The 25,957-nt window shown below is 39.9% G+C and overlaps 1 protein-coding gene across 2 annotated transcripts in view; it reads left to right on the top strand.

Annotated features, from left to right (window-relative positions):
- Positions 1 to 24,933, top strand: part of LOC101885697 (ras-related protein Rab-37) — a 25,045-nt gene extending 112 nt beyond the window's left edge. Inside the window, exons 2-10 of one of the 2 annotated variants that reach the window (XM_087277099.1) lie at positions 8,776 to 8,886; positions 9,034 to 9,075; positions 10,140 to 10,206; positions 10,283 to 10,335; positions 12,029 to 12,094; positions 12,553 to 12,609; positions 13,963 to 14,039; positions 17,065 to 19,775; positions 24,237 to 24,933. In XM_087277099.1, coding sequence (XP_087133225.1) covers positions 8,776 to 8,886; positions 9,034 to 9,075; positions 10,140 to 10,206; positions 10,283 to 10,335; positions 12,029 to 12,094; positions 12,553 to 12,609; positions 13,963 to 14,039; positions 17,065 to 17,167 — 576 coding nt within the window. In that variant the 3' untranslated portion in view covers positions 17,168 to 19,775; positions 24,237 to 24,933. Of the gene's footprint in view, positions 1 to 8,775; positions 8,887 to 9,033; positions 9,076 to 10,139; positions 10,207 to 10,282; positions 10,336 to 12,028; positions 12,095 to 12,552; positions 12,610 to 13,962; positions 14,812 to 16,376; positions 19,776 to 24,236 lie in introns of those variants that run through there. The other variant, XM_087277100.1, reaches the window with a different exon arrangement.
- The last annotated feature ends 1,024 nt before the right edge of the window (positions 24,934 to 25,957 follow it).

The following is a 25,957-nucleotide window of genomic DNA, read 5'->3' as shown; positions in this document are numbered from 1 at the left end:
TATGCTGATGCTCCTGCACGCTGTCTGCTTAATTAAGAGCTGATGACGCTCACTCAGTCGCTGTTTTGGGGATATTTTCATTCATGCGATGCTGAGATTTCTTCATCAGAGGGTTTGTTCATTCATGTATTTTAGGATTTAAAGCAGGAGTAACGCAACACGGTGTGGAGGAATTACTTCATGACTCATTCAACATTCTGCTGCACTCAATATTCGTGATGTAAATCAGTTATATTACACATATATGATGTTATATTAGTGTTATGATGGAGATGATTTTGTGTTATAATAGCTGATGACGGTGTGTGTGTGTGTGTGTGTGTGTGTGTGAGAGAGAGACAGAGAGTTTGGATGATGATGATATGGTTAATTCATTCATTCATTTTCTTGTCGGCTTAGTCCCTTTATTAATCCGGGGTTGCTACAGCGGAATGAACCACCAACTTATCCAGCAAGTTATTACGCAGCGGATGCCCTTCCAGCCGCAACCCATCCCTGGGAACATTCACACACACACTCATACACTACGGACAATTTAGCCTACCTAATTCACCTGTACCACATGTGTTTGGAACGGAGCACCCGGAGGAAACCCACGCGAACGCAGAGAGAACATGCAAACTCCACACAGAAACGCTAACTGAGCCGAGGTTCGAACCTGCGACCTTCTTGCTGTGAGGCGACAGCACTACTGCACCGCTGATTATATGGTTGTAGTGTGTGAAATGTGATGGAGTTCAAAGAGATTAAAGATAATTTGGTGATTTGTAATCATGGTGATTATCGTGAGTTATCATGATTATGATGATGATTATGCTGTGTTATGATAATATGATTATAGTATGATTATAGAGTTGTGATGAGGCGACGCAATGGCACAGTAGGTAGTGCTGTTGCCTCACACCAAGAAGGTCGCTGGTTTAAGCCTTGGCTGGGTCAATTGGCGTTTCTGTGTGGAGTTTGCATGTTCTCCCTGCATTTGCGTGGGTTTCCTCCGGGTGCTCCGGTCCAAACACATGTGGTACAGGTGAATTGGGTAGGCTAAATTGTCCATAGTGCATGTATATGTGTGTATGGGTTTCCCTGTGATGGGTTGCAGCTGGAAGGGCGTCCGCTGCGTAAAACATATGCTGGATAAGTTGCCGGTTGATTCCGCTGTGGCGACCCCGGATTAATAAAGGGACTAAGCCGAAAAGATAAAGAAAAATTAGTTATTATGATATGATGAGTATGGTGTGTTATGATATTATGATCATAGTGAGTTATGATAATGATGATGATGATGATGATAGTGTGTTATGATGATGATGATGATGATGATTATGATAGTGTGTTATGATGATGATGATGATGATGATCATAGTGAGTTATGATGATGATGATGATTATGATAGTGTGTTATGATGATGATGATGATGATGATTATGATAGTGTGTTATGATGATGATGACGTTGATGATGATGATGATGATGATGATGATAATGATTATGATAGTGTGTTATGATGATGATGATGATGATGATGATAATGATGATTATGATAGTGTGTTATGATATGATGATGATGATGATGATGATGATGATGATAAGGAGGAGGAGGAGGAGGATGTTGATGATGATAATTATGGTAAGTTGTGATGATGATGGTGATTATAGTGTGTTATGATATGATGATGATGATGATGATGATGAATATGATAGTGTGTTATGATATGATGATGATGATGATGAGGAGGAGGAGGAGGAGGAGGAGGATGTTGATGATGATGATGATGATGATTATGGTAAGTTGTGATGATGATGGTGATTATAGTGTGTTATGATATGATGATGATGATGATGATGATGATGATGATGATGATGATGATTATGGTAAGTTGTGATGATGATGGTCATGATGATGATGATGATGATGGTGATGATTATGGTAAGTTGTGATGATGATGGTGATTATAGTGTGTTATGATATGATGATGATGATGATGATGATGATGATGATGATTATGGTAAGTTGTGATGATGATGGTCATGATGATGATGATGATGATGGTGATGAAGATGATTATAGTGAGTTATGATGATGATGATGATGATGATTATGATTATGTTTATAGTGAGTTGTGAGGATGATGATAATGATGATTGCAGTGTGGTATGACTATGTTAATTATAGCGATAAAATTCTTATTAAAACAATCTATAATCATCATCATCCTCATCATAACACACTTTAATAATCATTAACACACCATAACACATCACAATCAGTATAATATCATAGCTCGCTATTATAGTTGCAGGCAGTAGGGCCCAGAGGAAGGGGGTTGAGTGATGGAGCTCACTCTTGTTTGTTGACAGTATCTTACTTCTCATCCTTTTTGGGTCTGTTTGTTGTGTTGTGTCTTTACATTCGTTGAATATGCAATGAAGAAAAGGATTGACAAGCAAGATGATTGACGAGTCACAAGTTATTCTTCGCTCAGCTCCGGCGGCTTTATTTGTTTGTCGGCCACTACAATTCAGCAGCTCTCTATCATCATCATCATCATCATCATCATCATCATTATCATAACTCACTATAATCATATCATAACACACTATAATTATTGTCATATCATAACACACCATAATGATCATCATATTAGAACACACTATAATTATCATCATCATCCTGGCACATTATATTTATTATCATATCATAACTTACTCATAGGAAGACAGTTTTATGATGATATGTGTGTTTGTGATGGTGATTAGAGTGTTACAGTAGGTGATGATGATGTTCAGCTCATCTCTTTCTCATTAAGATGAGACAGAGTGTTTAGAGCACACACACACACACACACACACACACAGATGCACGCAGTAGATGCTGTTTAATTAGTGTGTGTTTTAGCCTTGGGTCTCTGGATGGGTTTGTTATATGTGTGTTCAAGTGTGTGTTATGTAACTGAACACTAGTGGTCTCTAAATAAACACACACTGTGGGCAGTGGGTGCCGTTTCATTCCTCTGTGCTTCAGAGGCCAGAGAACCGCTCTTCAATACTAGTGCGCTGATCTCTGACTCACTCACACTCAGACTAAAGCTGTAAAGAAGTCATCAGCTCGTGTTCCTGCTGAATTCCTCAGCATCTGTGTCTCTTCTGCATCATTACATCCTGTTGGAATGTGTTGCCGTGGAAACCACACACCTCCATCAGCACCCGAGCGGCTGATAAAGACTCGGATTATATTCAATATGTTTATACAGTACTGCGCATCTCTAATCTGCTGTAATCTGACACAGAGATTGCTGAGTTTTCATATTTGAAGATTGCATGTGGAGACAGTTGCTCAGTGGTTGGTATTGGTGCCAGCAAGAAGGTTGCTAGTTTGAGTCCCGGCTGGGTCAGTTGGCGTTTCTGTGTGGAGTTTGCATGTTCTCCCCATGTTGGTGTGGGTTTCCTCTGGGTGCTCCGGTTTCCCCCACAGTCCAAACACATGCACTATTGGGAAACTGATGCACTAAATTGGCTGTAGTGTATGAGTGTGTGTGAATGAGTATGTATGGGTGTTTCCCAGTACTGGGTTGCAGCTGGAGGGGCATCCACTGTGTAAAACATGTTGGAATAGTTGGTGGTTCATTCCGCTGTGGAATGATAATGAACTAAGCTGAAGGAAAATGAATGAATGAATGAATAAAGAGTATATTACAGTGTCATAAGTACAAATAAAAACTCAGAGTAATTAATATTTATGTCTTGTTTTTTAAATATTCTTAAATAAAATTGTACATCAGATTATGATTAGATGGTTTTACGTATATTAATATATAGGGGTCAGTGTTTCCTCTAGGATTTTCTGTGGCTGCAGACTCTGTTGGGCATTTTACACAGATCTAGCACTACATGTGGCGTTATTTCATTGAGAAATGTCGAGGGCGCAGTATTAAGTTGAGATGCATTCATGTAATAGCTTGCGCGCCGATTTCCTCTGTTCGTGCACAAAACCTCTTGCGCGCCCTCAAATATACGCTGCTCAAGTGCAGATTTTCTTGCGCGCTCTCAAATAAACACAGCTGAAGTGTGATTTAGAGCGTTTATGTACCGAGTATGTCTCCAACATTGATTAGATTTGCTAGGAATATTTATGAATGTCTCTGATAGACTTGCGGAGCGGAGCGCGGCATTAATGCGTCCTGAAGTAAAGTGAAACTGCTATAAACTCCAGCAAGATAAAGTCATTATATGCAGCACCACAGACCTTTATCTATAAATAAAGTATAATTATGGAAACTGTGTTCATCATAACTGAAAACTACGCCGTGTTTGCTGGCCTCACGCACCTGTCAGTCAGTACGTCACCTTAAAGGGTTAAACAGCACGCACAGCACTACTACAGTCACAGAAATGTTTGCGCTGTTATTATTCACTTACCTTTTAATACGTATTCAGTGCAATTTTAACCCGCTATTTAAAAACGATCAAATATTTTGATTAATAAGCTGTAATGTAGCCGTGGCGGGATGAATTTTCGTGTGACGCCCCGCCACAGAAGAATGAATGTAGCGGAAACCATGGGGGTGTAACAATACACTTAGCTCATGATACAATGTGTATCACAATATAATGTTCACGATTCGATATGCATCACGTTATTTAGAATAAAAATTTATAATAAAACTTGAAATGCAAATTTTATAAAAAATGTTTTTTAAATTACCAAGTGAAAATTTTTTATGAATTTCTTTTGTTTCAACTTCTTTCTTTTTAACTGAACCTTCTTTAAGAAAATAAATTAAATAGGCCTGTCTCTGGAAAATAAAACAGTTTAAAAACTTTTTATAAAATATTATTGAAATGACAGAGACAAAATTAAGGAACAATTTAAGTAAAGGTGCAAATTTAAAATTCTATTTAAGTGAATTTAACAGTAAGAGTGTCACACAACCAGCGATCGCTCTCCAGAGATCGCTTGTTCTCACACGAACTTCAGGACTACGCTTCCGCATTTCCCAGGACTACATTTTCATACATGCACTGCTCCCAGACACCCATGCTCACACATCTAGCTTGATTGCACTCACCAGCTGAACCCTGTCAGAGACAGATATCACACCACTTATAAGCCACTCATGAACCCTTCCAGTTTGCCGAGTCTTGTTTGCTGTACCAGTGACATTACAAAGCGTTTCTCCCTGTTTTGTTTCTCTGTGTGTAAACCCTAGCCTGGTATTCCTTGTTATCCTGTTTTGCCGCCTGCCTTATGACCTATTGCTTGTATATTGACTACGATTCTGGATTTGCCTGCACATACCTGTTTGTACCTGATTTGACCACTGCTTGCCTGACGCTGAATAAACCTGCATATTGGATCTTACCTCCAGTTGTATCTGTCACTCCCTCCCCCCGGTCGTAACAAAGAGCTTAAGGCTTTTCTTGGTCACTTGCGTTTTTTTGTGTGTGCAAAAAATAAAAAAAATCTACATTTCCAAGTAGTCAGCGGTTCTATAAGATAATCCTGAACTCATGTGTGTCTGTCTGAGAGGTTTTTATGGATGACTGTCTTCATGTTGGGCATGATGAGTGACAGGGTGGCCGTTTTTCCATCACACAGGACAGTCGTAGCCCTTTTCAACTGTTTAAACAGGTTTACTATTTCTTCGGCGTCGCTGATGTCGGCGCTATCAAGTGTATCATGTTGACGTGCATTATTGTGTACCTCTGTACTAAAAAGAGTTAATGCTTGTCGCAATCATAACTCTAAAATATGCGATATGATTATTTAAATGATGTGCACGCTTTCGGTTTCATTTCTACTGCTAAGTGCTGTTCATACTTCCCACGCGGCTTTTAAACGATCACTTTGTGCCGCAAACTGAATGTTATTTACAACTTTATTAGCTGTTACTTACAACAACCTTTGCAGGATCTGTTTAGTGAAGTAGATGCGCGCGCCTCTATCATCAAGTAGTCCGCCCTCTGTAGTAGCAGCTCACAGTCAGCTCACGAGTCACGAGTTTCTACGAGTCACATACTGTATTTATAACGGACGAGTCTAAATCAATGACTGTAAAATCGAAATGTTGCCAGACGTCCGATTTTGAGAGGATGGGCCATCATCTATTTCAACTCCACCCATCTTGGTCTGCTAACGTTACCGCTGCTGCTAGATCAAGCAATATGAACTCAGGTGCGACAGCAGGTGGAACGTAGCTCACGTGCAAACAGCTCAACTAATAAGAGAAAACGGACGTCATATCGTAATAAAATCGTCATAACGCCACGATGCATATTGTGACATTTTTGCATTGCAATAAATCGTACCACGATAAATCGTTACACCCCTATTATTAATATAGGTAAAGCGTAATAATGTTATTTTTAGTGTTAATGAAAAAGTCAAGGTTTTAAAACCTCTAAGGGGCCGATCACATCGCACGCGCTTTTCCGTTCTAAAAATGTGAGGCACACCTATGGGATCAAATTCCTGCCTATAGTCGCAGATAGAAAAATAATGGACGTCAGTCAAAAATGACGTCGCGTGTAAAACGATAATGCGTAAAAGCAGTAACTTAACGCAGAATAACTGTGTGTTCACACCGAAGGTGGTGAAAGCGTCAACGGTTGCTCTGGCCGCCCTGGTGGCAACGCTGGGCCCTATCATACAAAATGCACAACGCAATTGTTGTTTGCTAGTTTCAGCTTGGCGCAAAAGCCGTTTTGACGTTTTGCGCAACGCTGTTTAAATAGCAAATGCATTTACGCCCATAGGCGTTCTGCTCTAAAAAAGGAGGCGTGTTGAGGCGCATTGTTGGCGCGTTGCTATTTTAAGGAACTGAAATATTCTGTTCAATAGACCAGATCAAAACAGGTCTAACGCCTGTTTCACACCGCAAGCGTCAGCGGCGCGTGAGCAGCGCGTGTGTTTTCGCCGTCCATGTTAACAGATTAGAGCTTTCATACCGCACGCAGCAGCAGCGCGTCAGTGCGAGGCGTGAGCGTCGCCGAAGCAGCAGTGCAGCGATAGTTTCGGCGCTGGGTCTATTTTTGACGCGCTGCTCACGCTCAATTAAAGTGACAGTGCATTGATAATGACCAAAACACATTGAATGACAGTAAAAAGTAGCAATTTTACCCAATAAATGCGTTAATAATGTCAAATGGTTTATATATAGTCATTCAAATGAACTTAAAACGATTAAAAATGGCAACAAACATTTATTTAGGCCCGAACTACAAAACCGAATGTAAAACAATTTTACTATCAGTTTTGCTTAAGTTGCACACTAGTGTTGCAGGAGAGGGGAAATAGAATATTTACGGGAATTGTAGTCCATAGCGAAGTGTATTGTGGGTAGTGTAGTGCGACACGCATGCTGGATGATGTGAGCTCGCTGTGTTCTGTGCAGCTGAGCAGAGGAAGAAAGTTTTAATCGGCTTTGTTTTATGTTCACTCGAGTTATTCCTACCGGGAGCTGTTCGCAATGTGAACCTGACAACACGAAAATAAGTAAAAGAATGGCATGCATTGGTTACTTTTGTCCGTCTCATCATCTGCACGAGCATGAATTAACGAGCTGTTATTCTGCCGCTGGACATCACTGAAGCGGAGAAAGCAACACTAGTTTGATCATGTATAAATATCATTATAACTATATTGTATAAATATGACTATAACTAGGTCTACAGCAACCTGATAATCAAAAAACAAATGACATGATATCACAGGCGATTGTCTTCTGACTATAGACACTTCTCATATAAGTTAGCTTGAGAAGCATACAGTACTATTTGATCTATACAATTTGTAAAATAAACATTTACAGGTTAATGAAACAGCATAGGAGGGGCCTTGGTGCAGATGAAAAGTTTAAAAAGTGTATTTGTATATAGAGGGGTAACTAGATAGAATAGACAGAGATAGGTTGATCTCTGCAGCAGCTGCCGAAGAGCTGCGCGCTGCAGACGCAGCTGGTGTGAAAGGCAAACGCCTGCGTGCTGCTACTGCTCGACATACGCGCTGCTCACGCTCTACTCAAGCGCCGCTGACGCTTGCGGTGTGAAACAGGCGTAAAGTCCAGAGCAGAGCGCGTTAGTTGTGCGCCTCGCTTACACACTGCTTAATGCACACAGAATGCAGAGCAATACGCAAATAGCTTTACATATGGCTGCTTTTCGTTTGTAAAACGAATGCTACGGGGCTGTATGACGCTGTTCCTTTTCACGATTATCAGCTGACAGCTTACCTCCATATTAACAGCTTGTTAGCTGTTACCAGTTTGTCCAGTGGCTCGCTGAGTACATCGGTGGACTTGAGACTTGAGACGAGTTGACTACGACAACGGAAAAGTCCAGAAAGTGGGCAAAACAAAAACAGTAACCAAAAAAAATAAATAAACAAGTAAACAACAGGGTGTGGTAAAATCTAAAAATGGTCAGTCAGTCAGTCGACAGCGACCTCTGGTGGATTTACGCGAGAACTGCAGGCGTGAATGGCACATGCAAGAGAAATTTAAGATCTGAAAAAGCGTACACAGCGGCCTCTGGTGGATTCACGAAAACAAAAACTGCAAGAAACAAACCTCCTGGGAAGTATTTGGCCAGATATGTATACAGGGGTACGTGTCAATAATGAGCCTTGGTTGCAGTAATCACAATACTGTGATATTTGTACCCAAGGTTATCATACTGATAGAATCTTACATTGGCTCATGCCTTGTCTTGGGTGAAGCAGAATGTGTGTGTGTGTGTGTAATTGTATTTATACTGATGCTGCTGTTTCTGATCCTGCAGACGATCCTGGTCGGAGACAGCGGTGTGGGGAAAACATCTCTGCTGGTTCAGTTTGATCAGGGAAAGTTCATCCCCGGCTCTTTCTCTGCTACTGTGGGAATCGGCTTTACGGTAATCAGCATGTGTGGATCTGCTGTAGGAGCTGATGGAGGAGACGAAGACGAGAAAAACAATACATTAAAACATGTGTGTGTGTGTGTGTGTGTGTGTGTGTGTGTGTGTGTGTGTGTGTGTGTGTGTGTTCTGTTTTTTTGTCAGAATAAAGTTCTTACAGTGGAAGAGCTGAAGGTGAAGTTACAGGTGAGTGATGCGCACACACACACACACTCACGCACTCACTCAGATGCTAACAGACTCACATGCCCACCTACACACAGACACACACACACTCATACACAAATACTGATATTAAAACACGCACACTGATACTAACATACTCACAGACACACACACACGCACGCAGAGATAAGGTCAACATTTACTGGTATTGCTATACTTGTGGGGACATTTGATTTAAGAAATACAAGGTATATTCTCTCTCTCACACACACACTCAGTAATACATACATGTAGACACACACACTGATAAGGTCAAAATTTACTGGTATTGCTATACTTGTGGGGACATTTGGTCCCCATGATGTTGGAAATACAAGGTATATTCTCACACACAAGCACACAGACACACCCTCACAAAGACACACACACACACACACACACACACACACACACACACACACTCACTATTACGCAAACAAACACAGTGATAAGGTCAAAATTGACTGGTATTGCTATACTTGTACTTTATTTGGTCCCCATGATTTGGAAATACAAGTTATATACACACACACACACACACACACACACACACACACACACACACAGACACACCCTCACATGGACAGACACACACACACTCACTAAAACACAAACACACACACACACACACACACACTCACTCTGATGCTAACAGACTCACATGCTCACCTACACACTGACACACACACACTCATACACAAATACTTATACTAACACACACACACATTTTCAGGTACACACACACTGATACTAACACACTCACAGACACACACACACACACACACACACGCAGTGATAAGGTCAAAATTTACTAGTATATACTTGTGGGGACATTTGATTTAAGAAATACAAGGTATATTCTCTCTCTCTCACACACACACACACACACAGACACAAACAGTCACTAATACACACACACACACACTGATAAGGTCAAAATTATCTGGTATTGCTATATTTGTGGGGACATTTGGTCCCCACGATGTAGGAAATACAAGGAATATTCTCACACACACAATCACACAGATATCCTCTGTGTTTGTCAGATCTGGGACACTGCAGGACAGGAGAGATTCCGCAGCGTCACACACGCGTATTACAGAGACGCTCAGGGTGAGAGAGAGACCATCAATAATCAATAATCAATACTCCACATCTGTGTTACTGTAACCTCTGCTCATCTTCACAGCGCTGCTCCTGCTCTACGACATCACCAGCAAATCATCCTTCGACAACACACGGGTGACAAATCTAACCAAATAACTTATAATAATAATCACAGTAATAATATTTGGCCTGTTCTGCCTAGTGTTTGACTGAGCACTTTGTCATGAAAAAAATGTATTTATTTATTTTGTATTTGTTATGATTTGTAGTTGCAGTGTTACATTTGACTGTATTTGAGATAATATTGTAGTTTTCAAACTTTGTTTATTTCTGTAGCACTTTATACAATGCAGGTTGTGTTAAAACTGCTTTATCAAACGTTTTAATTGATTTATTTTAGGTAGATAAATATAGTTTTATGTATTTTATATTATTGTATATTATCATATATATTATATTTTTTCCATATCATATTTATGAATATATATTTTAGTTTAATAAGTATCATTTTATTTCATTTAAAATGTGTTTTTGTCAGTTTTATTGGTTTATTTTCTCAGTATGTATATTGTTTTTATTACACTCTAAAAAAATCCTGGGATGTTGTAACCCGACATTGGGTCAAATGTGGACCAACCCAAACGTTGAGTTAAATAGTGTCATTTTGAATTAGTTGAAAAAATGTGTCAAATGTTTTGTTTGTCTATATTTGACCCAACGTTGAGTTACAACAACCCAGCATTTATTTTAGTGTGATAATAATTATTATATTTTTTAGTAACTATCTGAAGTTCAGTTTTAATTTAATTTAATTTAATTTAATTTAATTTAATTTAATTTAATTTAATTTAATTTAATTTAATTTAATTTAATTTAATTTAATTTTATTTTATTTTATTTTATTTCATTTTATTTTATTAAATTGAATTTAATATTATTTTATTTTTATTTATTATTTTATTCTTCCAATTTTATTTTAATTAATTTAATTTAATTATTATTATTTTTTTATTCATTTAATTTACTTTTAATTGAATTTATTTTTTATTAATTCATTCATTTTCCTTTGGTTTAGTCCCTTTATTCATCAAGGGTCACCACAGCAGAATGAACTGTCTACTATTCCAGCATATGTTTTACACAATAGATGCCCTCCAGCTGCAACCCAGCACTGGAAAACACCCATACACACTCATTCACACAAACACACACACACACACACACACTCATACACTACAGTCAATTAAGTTCATCAGTTACCCTATAGTGGAGACACAGTGGTGCAGTAGGTAGTGCTGTCGCCTCACAGCAAGAAGGTCGCTGGTTTGAGCCTCGGCTGAGTCAGTTGGTGTTTCCATGTGGAGTTTGCATGTTCTCCCCGTGTTTGTGTGGGTTTTCCTGCGGGTGCTTCGGTTTCATCCGCTGCATAAAAACATGCTGGATAAGTTGGCGGTTCATTCCGCTGTGGCGACCCTAGATTAATAAAAGGACTAAGCCGAAAAGAAAATGAATGAATGAATTCCCCTATAGCGCATGTGTTTGGACTGTATGAGAAACCGCAGCAGCTAGAGGAAACCCACACCAACACGGGGAGAACATGCAAACTCCACACAGAAACACCAACTGACCCAGCAGGCCACAGTGCTAACCACTGAGCCACCGTGCCGCCCGGTTTTAGTATTAGTTAACTATAATATCACTAGCCAATGAAGTAATCTGGTTAATCTATATAACGTAACGTTATTTATCAGTGTGCATAATTTGAGGATATGAATATATAAAGACAAACATTTTCGAGGCCTCTGATTGGTTGTGTGTGTCCTTCTAGGCGTGGCTCACAGAGATCCATGAATATGCTCAGGATGATGTGGTCATCATGCTGCTTGGTAACAAGGTAAGAGAGGGCTTTCAGTTTGAACAATACAGAGGGAAAATTATTCGCCCTCCTGTGCAATATTTATTCTATATATGCAATATATATCTCGCAATTAATATTTTATAGAGCAGGGAATTTTTCACAGTATTTCCTCTAATATTTGTTCTTCTGGAGAAAGTCTTATTTGTTTTATTTCGGCTTGAATAAAAGCAGTTCTTAATTGGGGTGAAGCCATTTTAAGGTCAATATTATTCGCCCCTTCAGCAATATTAGTGTTGGATTGTCTTCAGAACAAACCACTGTTATACAATGACTTGCCTAATTACCCTAACTTTACCCTAATTACCCTAGTGAAGCCTTTACATGTCACTTTAAGCTGAACACTAGTGTCTTGAAGAATATCTAGTCTAATATTATTTACTGTCATCATGACAAAGAGAAAAGAGGACTGCTGAGTGTAACTTGTGTTTCTCCAGTCTGACATGTCAAGCTCGAGGGTGATCAGAAGAGAAGATGGAGAGAAACTCGCCAGGGTGAGTCTGAATCATTCAGCACAGTTCAGCGTTTATTTTTAGTAAAAATCAAGCATTAAAAATATAAGCTTTAAAAGTGAAATAGGTGGCACAGTGGATAGCGCTTTCACTTCACAGCAAGAAGGTCACTGGTTCGAGCCTCGACTGGGTCAGTAGGCATTTCTGTATTGGCGTGGGTTTCCTGCAGGTGCTCTGGTTGCCCCCACAGTCCAAACACATGCACTATAAGGGAACTGATTAAACTAAATTGGCTGTAGTGTATGAGTGTGAATGGGAGTGTATGGGTGTTTCCCAATACTGGGTTGCAGCTGGAGGGGCATCTGCTGTGTAAAACATATGCTGGAATAGTTGGCGGTTCATTCCGCTGTGGCGACCCCTGATAAATAAAGGGACTAAGCCCAAAAGAAAATGAATGAATGAGCAGTGCAATATTTTAACATCTTGTTCTGCATATTTAGAGCAAGAACTGTTTGATGACATTAAATTTAGCCCCAAAATACTCATCTGAAATCAAGCCTTCAGATTTAAGATATTTGACAACAACAATTTTTCATTATTTCACTTTATTTTTAAACAGAATTACATCTAATTTAATCTCTTATCATTTGATATATTGGAATAAATACAGCTCAGAGTACGTGTTGCTTTATTCTGAAATAAATATAGGTGTAAACATCAAAACAGACACTTTACTTAAATTTAATTTAGTATAAAACCACTTTTATGTTATTATATAATACTGGATATATACTGTACTGGATATAATTTTGTTATTAAGCTCTACTGGTAAATAATATGGATTATTTGGTCCATTTTTATTTACATGGACTATAGTTATTATTAATAATGGTTTAAGAGTACATTCATTCATTCATTTTCCTTCGGCTTAGTCCCTTTATTCATCAGGGATCACCACAGCGAAATGAACTGTCAACTGTTTTACACAGCGGATGCCTTTCCAACCGCAACCCAGTACTGGGAAACACCCATACACACTCATTCACACACATACTCATACACTACGGCCAATTTAGTTCATCAATTCCCCCTATAGCGCATGTGTTTGGACTGTAGGGGGAAACCGGAGCACCTGGAGGAAACCCACACCAACACGGGGAGAACATGCAAACTCCACACAGAAACGCCAACTGACCCAGCCAGGACTTGAACTACTGACCTTCTTGCTGTGAGGCCACAGTGCTAACCACTGAGCCACCGTCCCATTATAGTAAATGGAAATAAGAAATATCAGAACCAATAATTCACAAATAATTAAAGAAAGGATAGAATATTATGGATTATAAATGAGGAGCTTTATTCTCATTAAGGCTCTGTTTGCCTTGTTTTTATCAGGAATATGGGGTGATTTTCCTGGAGACCAGCGCCAAAACTGGACTCAATGTGGATGAGGCCTTCATGACTGTGGGCAAGTAAGTGTCTGCAGATAGAGGCTACACTCACCGGACACTTTATTAGGTACACCTGTCCAACTGCTCGTTAACGCAAATATCTAATCAGCCATGGCAGCAACTCAATGCATTTAGTTATGTAGACATGATCAAGACGATCTGCTGCAGTTCAGAGCGAGCATCAGAATGGGGAAGAAAGGGGATTTAAGTGACTTTGAACGTGGCATGGTTGTTGCTGCCAGACGGGCTGCTCTGAGTATTTCAGAAACTGCTGATCTACTGAGATTTTCACGCACAACCATCTCTAGGGTTTACAGAGAATGCTCCCACAAAGAGGAAATATCCAGTGAGCGGCAGTTCTGTGGGCGCAAATGCCTTGTTGATGGTCAGAGGAGAATGGCCAGACTGGTTCCAGCTGATAGAAAGGCAACAGTAACTCAAATAAGCACTCGTTACAACCGAGCTCTGCAGAAGAGCATCTCTGAACACACAACACGGCCAACCTTGAGGCGGATGGGCTACAGCAGCAGAAGACCACACCGGGTGCCGCTCCTGTCAGCTAAGAACAGGAAACTGAGGCTACAATTCACACAGACTCACCAAAACTGGACAATAGAAGATTGGAGAAACGTTGCTGCTCTGATGAGTCTCCATTTCTGCTGACACATTCGGATGCTCGGCTCACAATTTGGCCTCAACAGCATGAAAGCATGGATCATCCTGCCTTGTATCAGCGGTTCAGGCTGGTGGTGGTGGTGTAATGGTGTGGGGGAGATTTTCTTTGGGTCCATTAGTCAGGGGCGCCTCCAAGGGGTGGCCAGGGGTGGCCACGGCCACCCCTCGGTAAACTCTGGCCACCCCTGTGGCCACCCCTTTGGCCACCCCAATATAATTTTGCGTTGACATTATTGATTTAAATGAACTCATAAATTCCCAATATATAGATAAATAAATAAATAAAATGCAGTCACTAAATTATTGTTGGTGTTACTGACGCAGCTCTCCCCCTCTGGTTCAATGCTGGTGAAAGCAAACTGACGCATGCGCGCGAAAAACCATTCCCGCGCGCCTCACGCACTCCTGTGTGAATCCCGGTTGGTTGTTTGCATGAACGCCGACATAATAGGCACAGCTCATGCGCCGTGAAACCGGAGTAACAGCCTTTTGTGCAGAGGTGTCGGCACGCAGCGAGTTTTGAAAGTCGTTTAAAGTTTATATAATATGATGATGATGATGATGATGATGATGATGTTACATTCACTAAGCATGGCTTTAAAGCAGAAAGGAGGGATAATGAGTCAGGGAGGTAAGACTTCATAACATGATTTCTCAGCCATGATCTGGTCTAAGACCACAGATAATTCTATAATACATTTTTTGTATTCTTTAGAATTGTCATAATTAATTTTCATGCAAAAGGTTTCTTAAGTGATGTTGGCATATCACTCCAGTTGTTGTTTTCCAGTAATATTTAGGACTGATTTCTGTTATTTATTTAGAAAAATAATTGTATATTAATATTAATTGTATATATTTAGAATAAATATAAATAAATTGTTATATTTATTGAATAACAAATCTAACAATTCAAGAGAGGTGGGGGTGTATAGGGTGGTTCGCCCAGGGTGTCATTTAAACTAGAACCACCACTACTACCCTCCCCGATCGTCCTTGACAGCACGCACACACCTTCAATAGACAGCAATGGCTATTTAATATTTACCTTAAGCTACAGTATATCAATAGAAGAAGCTGCATTAATAAAATGGTTCAAAAAGCAATATGGATAAATAATATTATTAGTTATAGTGAGTGTGTATAGTAATGCCTTTTGTTCAGTTTGTTCATTTGTTTGGGTAATTAATAAACTCATTATTCTTTCATTCATTTTCTTTTCGGCTTAGTCCCTTTATTAATCCAGGGTCACCACAGCAGAATGAACCGCCAACTTATCTAGCACATTTTTACACAGCGGATGCCCTTCCAGCTGCAACCCATCTCTGGGAATAATAAACTCATTAATCTTCATTAATTTTAGACATGGCATATCTCGTATGATGTACAATAAAGGCACGTAAAAAAAGAAGTTATTTATACAGTATATGAAAAGTGTTTTTAAAATAAACATAGATTTTTATTTGGTTTGCACATGTACTTGCTGAATTATTTCAAAGAATAAATTGCAATATTTCAAGTAGAATTAATTAAATGAATAAAAACTACATTATTTCATTTACCAGAAACAAAAATAAAACATTACACTGAATTCATTATTTTTTTTGTGTGCCACCCCAATATTTGGTGCGGCCTCTTCTGGCCACCCCTAAGAAAATTTTCTGGGGGCGCCACTGCCATTAGTACCAATTGAGCATCAACGCCACAGCCTACCTGAGTATTGCTGCTGACCATGTCCATCCCTTTATGAGCACAGTGTCTCCATCTTCTGATGGCTACTTCCAGCAGGATAACGCAGCATGTCATAAAGCTCAATCATCTCAGACTGGTGTCTTGAACATGACGATGAGTTCACTGTACTCAAATGTCCTCCACAGTCACCAGAGCTCAATCCAATAGAGCAGCTTTGGGATGTGGTGGAACGGGAGATTGGCATCATGGATGTGCAGCCGACAAATCTGCAGTAACTGTGTGCTATCATGTCAATATGGAGCAAAATCTCTGAGGAATATTTCCAGCAGCTTGTTAAATCTCTGCCATGAAGGATTAAAGCAGTTCTGAGGGTCCAACCTGATACTAGTAAGGTGTTCCTAATAAAGTGGCCAGTGAGTGTAGTCCAAAGTAGTGAATGTAAGTGAATTGGAGTGCACTGAAGGGATGCCATATTGTTAGTGGTTTCCTGTATGATAAATTCGTCAGACGCCATCTTGTGGTCATTATGGGCATCATGGGATTGAATGAGTGCACTTTCGAATGTCCACTGTGGTTTTGGACACTATTAGAAAGAGCTGCTTTACATGTATAGGGGTGATTTCAGATACAGATTTCAGATGATGTTTCTGAGCTGTAATTATTTGTTTGTAATGTACAGAGAGCTGGTGAGACGTGCTGTTCAGCTTCCCGTCGAACCGACGTTTCACCTTCACGACGTGATGGAGCCGCAGAAGGAGACGTCAGGCTGCTGTTTCAGCTAAAACTGAGAAAACAGAGACAAACAGCAGATGCAGACGCTCACATCTCAGCCAGCAGACATGCGCAATCCTCATTTACGTTACTGAATCCTGATATACAGTTGAAGCCAGAATATTATCCCTCCTGTATATTTTTACCCAATTTCTGTTTAACGGAGAGCAGATTTTCTTTAACACATTTATAATCATAATAGTTTTAATATCTCATCCCTAATAACTGATTTATTTTATCTTCATCATGATGACAGCACCTAATATTAGACTAGATATTCTTCAAGACACTAGTATTCAGCTTAAAGTGACATGTAAAGGCTTCACTAGGGTAATTAGGGTAAAGTTAGGGTAATTAGGCAAGTCATTGTATAACAGTGGTTTGTTCTGGAGACAATCCAAAACTAATATTGCTGAAGGGGCGAATAATATTGACCCTAAAATGACATTAAAATAATTAAAAACTGCTTTTATTCTAGCTAAAATAAAACAAATAAGACTTTGTCCAGAAGAAAAAAATTAAGAGGAAATACTGTGAAAAATTCCTGAATCTGTTCAACACCATTTGGGAAATATTTGGAAATAAAACTCCCAGGAGGGTGAATAATTCTGACTTCAACTGTGTAATACTCAGAGCTGGGTGGATTTCTTTTAGTTACTGATTACAAATTACATAATGAAATATGTAGTCCTTAATATAATCTCTTTTTAGATTATACACATGAATGGTGATGTAATCTGACTACTTTTGGATTACATTTAGATTACTTACCCTGTTTGTTTGTTTTTTTTTCAATTAAGTACAATCATACAGCATTTCAAGGTACATTGCTATCTCAGTATGTGAACTTAAGTGGTATAAAAAATATGACATTATTGTCAGGTGTATTTACTACACAGTAATACTCAAATTTTGTAAATTATAAAATGAAAAACAGCATAAAGAGAGAAGAAAAAAATAATAATAAGAAGAAAACGATAAAATAAAATATCATAATCAAAAATAAATGTAAATTAAAGCACTATTTACATCCAGGGTAAGAACACATGTCATAATATAATTCCCTTCAGAATAATCTCAACTGACCATCTTCATTATACACTTGGGGATTTCACACATTATAATATGAATAAGTATAACCATATACATGCACATAAATTAGCATATATCAGAACATCATCTTCTATTCATTTATAGCAACAAAGTCAAGTCTTCTAACTAAAATATATTCAACCCATTTCCTCCATTTTCTCGGGAATATATCCTTCTTTAAATTGACGACATACCTTATTTGATGTCAGAAATATTGAATCTTGTGCCAATTTTAGGCATACAAAGAAAGGATATGTTCATTCTTCATAAGCAACAACTGCTTCAACAGAGCAATAAGGCACAGTTAAAGGCAAAGTATGTAATTTTGGCCACTAGAGGGCGTGTATTCACAACAAACAAAGGCGTATATTGATGACTCTGTGACTGACTGAGGAAACAATGGCTACACTGGAATCTCCATAGCCTGGACTTGAACCAGCAACCTTCTTGCTTTGAGGCAACACTAAGCCACCATGTCGCCTACATGTAATTCTTTATTTTTTTTTCGGTCACTTTATTAATCTGGGATCGCCATAGCAGAATGAATTGCCATCTTAATCAGCCCATGTTTTACGCAGCAGATGCCCTTTAAGCTGCAACCCATCACTGGGAAACATCCATAAACACTCATTAACACTCATACATTACGGACAATTTAGCATACCCAATTCACCTGTACCACATGTTTTTGGACTTGTGGGGGAAACCGGAGTACCCGGAGGAAACCCACAGGAATACAGGGAGAACATGCAAACTCCACATGTAATCATGTTATCCATAAAAAGCAACTGTAGTTGGATTACAAATTAAATGGTTTATATTATATTTAATCCATTTCCTGTTTCCCAGTACAGGGTTGCAGCTGGAAGGGCATCAGCTGTGTAAAACATATGCTGGATAAGTTGGCGGTTCATTCCGCTGTGGCGACCCCTAATTAAAAAAGGGGCTAAGAGAAAGGGAAATGAATGAATGAACAATCCATTTCCTCCCAGCTCTGAGTGTGGATAATATTATTAACAAGCAGCTGCGGTCTGTGTCTGAATATGCCAACTTTATTATTACACCATGCCAAAAGTAGTACATGTTGAAAGCAGGCGGATAAAAGTCATACAAAAAACACATGCACTAAACTCTATAATAACATAATGACATGTTAGTGTTTTTATAAGCTGCCTGTATGCTGCCAATGGCTTTGGAGAGCTGAATCAGTTTTACTGCTTACCTACTGAAATTAGCCAGACAAACAAAGCTTCTTAAAGGGGACCTATTATGTACCTTTATGCAAGATACAAGATGTAAGATAAGTCTCTGATGTCTTTAGAGTGTGTAGTGAAATTTAGCACACAGATAATGTCTTAAAACTCTCTGACACAACCCTTTTTGATCCTAATTGTGGTGTTTTGGTGACTGTCGCTTTAAATGCAAATGAGATTGTGCTCTTTTTTAAAAAGGGGGCGTAGCTACAGATGCCTGTGTTTTACTATAGTGATACATTCATAACAGGACAAACTTTATCCGTGTGAAAAAGTGAAACTTTCATGCTGTGATTACACCAGACGAAGAACGCATGAATAAATTGCGCATAAATAGACACGTGAACATTTTGAGTTTAGTCACTTCATTTGCACGTCAAATTCACTTCACAATAGATGCGGATTCGTGTCATAGGCGGGCTTCTGTTTGCCTGGCGAATCTAGTTTTGTTTCTAAATGGCTAACATGGATTTCATTGAGAGAGTAGCTGTGTTTATGTGCTTTAGGAAGGCTCAAAAACAGCGTAGATTCATTTGGCGCCATGTCTAAGTCCATTAGATTAGTGGTCCTCAACTAGTAGCAAAGAATTCTGGCCCAGATTTGGCATAAATCTGGCACAGCAGGCATTCATCCGGCACTGGCATACAGCATGTGGGCCAAACATGGCTGGGGTTTGGCTGAGGTGTCACCGTCTCTAAGGCGGCACACGAGATTTGGCCCAGATGTAAAACGTAGTACTTAGCCCAGATTTTAAAAATGTATTGTGGGCCACGTGAGTCTGGCCAGTCTTGACCCACATTTAAAATACACTAAAATAATTTCTGAGTAAAGAAAAAAAAATTACCAATCAGGTCACTTTGAGAAAAAGCATGCCCATAGTGTGCCTAAAGCGCAATGCTTCATGGGTTTATCAATGTCATTGCAATTATGACACACCAACTTATCTGGCCCAGTTCAGGCCCAGTTATGGGTTATTAACTTGGCCCAGATATGGTCCGTGTTTGGCCCTTTTCTGGAAGCCAGATTTGGTCCAGTCATGTACCGTAATTCACTGCGGCATGTGGGCCAAGCAAAACCTGATTTTGTGGGCCAGAGAAATTTTGCTATGTGGGGATCGGGCTGTGGACTGCCCACATAGCAAAATTTCTCTGGCCCACAGGTTTTGCTTGGCCCACATGCCACAGTGAATTACGGTACATGACTGGACCAAATCTGGCTTCCAGACAAGGGCCAAACACAGACCATATCTGGGCCAAGTCTCAGCCAAGTTAATAACTCATAACTGGGCCTGAACTGGGCCAGATAGGTTGGTGTGTCACGATTGCAATGACATTGATGAACCCATGGAGTGATGCGCTTTAGGCACACTATGGGCACGCTTTTTCTCAAAGTGACCTGATTGGTAGAATTTTTTTTCTTTACTCAAAAATGAGTTTAGTGTATTTTAAATGTGGGTCAAGACTGGCCAAACTCACATGGCCCACTTATCAAATTTTTAAATCTGGGCCAAATACTACATTTTTCATCTGGCCCAAATCTTGTGTGCCGCCTTAAAAACTGTGCCACCTCTGCCAAACACGGGCCATGTTTGGCCCACATGCTGTATGCCAGTGCCGGATGAATGCCTGCTATGCCAGCTTTTTGCCAAATCTGGGCCAGAATTCTTTCATAAAATCTTTTTATTTTAAAAAATGACCGTATTCTTTCGCTTACATCCCGTCACTTGAGCGTTCAAATTTAACCCACAAGGGTAAAAGGGTCTGGGACCACTACACTAGATCCAGAGGTGCACCCAGGTTTGTGAGTTCCTCAACTCCTCCAGAAACTGTACCTGGATGATAGCCGGCAGCTAGCTCTTTGCAACTCTCACATGGTCGCCCACTGAAGCTAAGCAGAGCTGAACCCAGTCTGTATCTGGATGGGAGACCACATAGGAAAGCTAGGTTGCTGCTGGAAGTGGTGTTAGTGAGACCAGCAGGGAGCGCTCAACATGCGGTCTGTGTGGGTCCTAACGCCCCAGTATAGTAATGGGGACTCTATACTGCTCAGTGAGCAGTTAAACGTTAAACCGAGGTCCCAACTCTCTGTGGTTGTTAATAATCCCAGGATGTCCTTGGAAAAAGGGGTTAACCCTGGCATCCTGGCCAAATTTGCTCACTTGACCTCCTAACCATCACCATATCATAATTGGCTTCATGACTCTGTCTCCAATCAGCTGGTGTGTGGTGTGCGGTCTGGTGCAATATGGCTACCGTCGCGTCATCCAGGTGGATGCTGCACACTGGTGGTGGATGAGGAGATTCCCCCCCCAAAATATGTAAAGCGCTTTAAGTAAGGGTGTCAAAAATATTAGTTTCTTCGGTGCACCGCGATGCAGATAGGGACAGTTTGAGATTGTTTCAGTAATAGATCAGAACCGGTTATCACTGATGTCATTTATCTCATATGCGCAATGTCGTAGTAGAATACTATGGTGAAGGAGGCGAGAGCGAGTCAATAAAACGCTACTGCTACTTAAAAGGTAGATAATTATGCACAGTTCACTGCTTGTGAGTTTGCTGGATAGTCTTTCATTGACACTGAAGTAGGCACAGCACACGAGCTGCTAATTCTCTACTATGGAGAAAGGCTGTAAAACTCCATCTCTGCCTCTCTCTCTCTCACTTTGGACGTTTGACCCGCTGGCCTGTTAGTGAGGTAACTATTCCTCTCCTCTCGCCTGTTACAGCGATACTTGTGGATCCTGACACGAGAGTGCTTGAGGTGCAAGTGTTCTTACCTGTGATTACCTGTGATAACCGTGTATTATGCACATATAGAGTGTATATATATATATATATATATATATATATATATATATATATATATATATATATATATATATATATATATATATATATATATATATATATATGTATGTATGTATACTGTATATATATGTATATATTTATAGATTTTGATTTAAAAAAAAGCTTGTGTTGTGAAGATAAAACCTAATTAGGTATGGTAAGCTGATGCACCGTGAGACCAGTGTGGGTTCACACTAGAGATCTGGCCGGGACAAAATTTTAAATCCCGCTCCCGCCCGCACCCACCAGGTTTTAGTCTGAACCCGACCGCTCCCGCTGATCTTCAGCATTCGATCTCCCGCTGCCCGAACCGCTTCTTTTTCTACCCGCTGCGCCTGTTCCCACTAATGGGGGCAGGAGGGGGGGGAACAAAACTGAAAACCACCCAGCTATACAGAGTCCAGACAGCTTATAACACGCTGCCTGTATAAACAAACACACACAGCAAGCCAAGCAAGGGACACACTCTCTCTCTTTCACACACTCACACTCAAACAAAACTGAAAACCACCCAGCTATACAGAGTCCAGACAGCTTATAACACGCTGCCTGTATAAACAAACACACACAGCAAGCCAAGCAAGTGACACACTCTCTCTCTTTCACACACTCACACTCACACAGACAGCAACAAACAAGCTAAACACAGCATCACGCTGTCTCATTCACACATATACATTCGCATGCTCGCTCACTCGCTCGGAAAATGGGAGTGATATTGTTGGACCGTCTGCTCCCGTCCAAAATTACACCAGTTACTGACCGCTCCCGCGCTTTACTCAAATTTATTCCCATGCCAAAAGAAATCTGGTCGGGTCCTGCAGCTCTCACGGTTCTGCCATGGAAATGCAGACCTCTAGTTCACACCCCTAGCTTTAAGTGTCTAGAAAAGTGCTATATACAGGTAAAGCATTGTTGTTATGTTATTATTATTATTATTATTATTATTATTATTATATTATTTATATTATTATATTATTATTATATTATTTATATTATTATTATATTATTGTTATATTATTTATATTATTATTATATTATTATTATATTATTTATATTATTATTATTATTATATTATTATTATTATTATATTATTTATATTATTATTATTATTATATTATTTTATTATTATATTATTTATATTATTATTATTATTATTATATTTATATTATTATTATATTATTATTATTATTATTATTATTATTATGGAGGCTTTCAGCGATGCTTCCGACTGAGCAGATCCGAGTTTGATGAGCTGTTGTCTGGTGTCAGCAGGAGGATTTCACCTCGGGACACCAACAATAGGCACATCATCATAATCACGCCCATACTAGAGCAAGCTCCTGATTGGTTAATGCGGTGCGAACGTCTGCTAAAGTTGGGATTTTCCAACTCAAACGATTAGCATGAAATGAAAATGAGAGTTTGTCAAATGTGCAAAACGCTCAACTTGCGCTGCTTCATTCACACGAATCGTGCCGCAGGATGTCTATTTGCGTCTTTGGATTGACATGTAAATCACTTAAGCTTGATGCTTCATCCATGTCTGCTGTGAACGCAGCATAACGCCCTATTCACACGGGGCGTCAGCGTCAACGCTTCCCATTCACTTTGAATGGGTGACGTCAGGCGTTGCCGAACTGCATTGTGGATCCGTCGGCGCCGCTTCAGAAGCGTTCCTCGCTGCAGAAGTTGGGACCAGCTCAACTTTTCAAGCGCCGACGGAAGCGTCAGCCAATCAGATCGCTGTATGCAAATACACCAGCTCAGACAGTGGCCTATTGCTGACTGAATTTCATTGGCTGACGCTTCTATGACGATCGTTTCAGCTCCAACTTCAGACACGCCCTCTGTCAAGCGTTGACGCTGAAGCCCCGTGTGAATAGGGCGTAACGGCGGCTGCTTCTCACTCAGGGCTGCTGTTTATGCTAATGAGGGGGAGATGGTCACTAGTGGGCGGGGCTTTCCCCCTCTCATGACGCGTGCAAAGGGAGAATGTCAAGCAAAGTGTTTTCATCAAGTCTGATCATAAAATGTTGAATTAATTAATGTTTACCTTTAGAAGCTGGAGATAATCACACGCTGAAAGAGATTTCTGCATAATAGGTCCCCTTTAAAGCAAATGCCATGTATTAAATATATTCATATTGTCTGTGAGTGTTTCTGAGCTGTTTACATGACGTGTGTTTCTGGATCTTCTTATATATGCTGCGTTTGAGTCTCAGGATCAACACTGGGAATATATTATGCACCAACTGAAGCTTGAAGAATATCGCAAATCTCTATAAAAATAAGTATGCATTTTTCCCCCCCTCAATATTTCCTCTATATATCTGAAATACTATTTGCATATTATTAATGAAATGCAAAGCTCTGCATATTTCAGAGAGTCTGTATTCTTGCCTGTTTGTGTCCCCGCCTGCGTGTTTATATCAGAAACAGATTTTATTGCGGAAACTATTTTGTATTGCGTCTGTTTTCCTGAAATCAAAGCACCGCACACTTTTGTGTCAGATGTCCTCAGGTCTTTTCCCGTGTTTTGACTATGTAAGATGCTTTATAAAAGATTATGCGTTGTCTAAATCTTGAAGTGTCAGCTTGAAGTTTTGTTATAAAATAATGTTCATTGTATTTGATTTAATTCAGTTCAATTCACCTTAATTTGTATAGCGCTTTTACAATGTAGATTGTGTCAATGCAGCTTCACATAGTAGTGAATTGAAACAGGGTCAGTTCAGTTTTCAGTGTTTAAGTTCAGTTCAGTTTAGCTCAGTTCAGTGTGGTTTAATTTTCACTGCTGAAAGTCCAAACACTGAAGAGCAAATCCATCGATGCGCAGCTCTACAAGTCCCTAACTATGCAAGGTAGTGGCGACAGCGGTGAGGAAAAAAACTTCACCAATTGGCAAAAGTGAAGGATTAAAAAACCTTGAGAGAAACCAGGCTCAGTTGGGCACGACCATTTCTCCTATTGCCAAACGTCTTGTGCATGTCACGAAATACAGGGAGACCCAATTGCAAGTAAAAGATATTTATTTGACTCAGACAGAATAACAGAAGGATGAACGCAGGCAGATGAATTGTGAGTCAAACGAGCAGCAGGAAATGTAATAATCGAACAGGGAGCACTGTAGAACAAGATCAGAGAGCCGTCAACAGATAAGGTACAAGAGTCCAAACACAGAGCTCTCCCCGACCAGAACTCAGCGACCGGAACCTGACAGGACACAGACAAACAGACGTGAAGATAACGAACTGACACTGTGAGACAGAAACGCTGAACATATATAGGCGCGGTAATGTGCTGCACCTGTGGTCCGCTGATTACAGCTGAGCGGTGCTGCGCACGGCAAGGCTGGTGACAGCGTACACGTGACCACCCAGCTGATAATGTAAACACAACTGACAGCAACGCGACTCTAACACAGACACAGAGACACCCAAACACACACTCATATACGCATATACGCATAACGCATAAAGCACCACACCGCACACACACACACAACACACATACAAACACACATACACACACACACTTACATACACACACGCAGACACATCATAGAAGAACAGACAGATCCACAATCGTGACAGTGCAGAGCTGC

The sequence above is a fragment of the Danio rerio genome, chromosome 12 (assembly GCF_052040795.2).
Source record: "Danio rerio strain M-AB ecotype USA chromosome 12, GRCz13ab, whole genome shotgun sequence".
NCBI lineage: Eukaryota > Metazoa > Chordata > Actinopteri > Cypriniformes > Danionidae > Danio > Danio rerio.
Note: the sequence above shows the minus strand (reverse complement) of the source record. Positions and strands in the feature narration are given on the sequence as shown.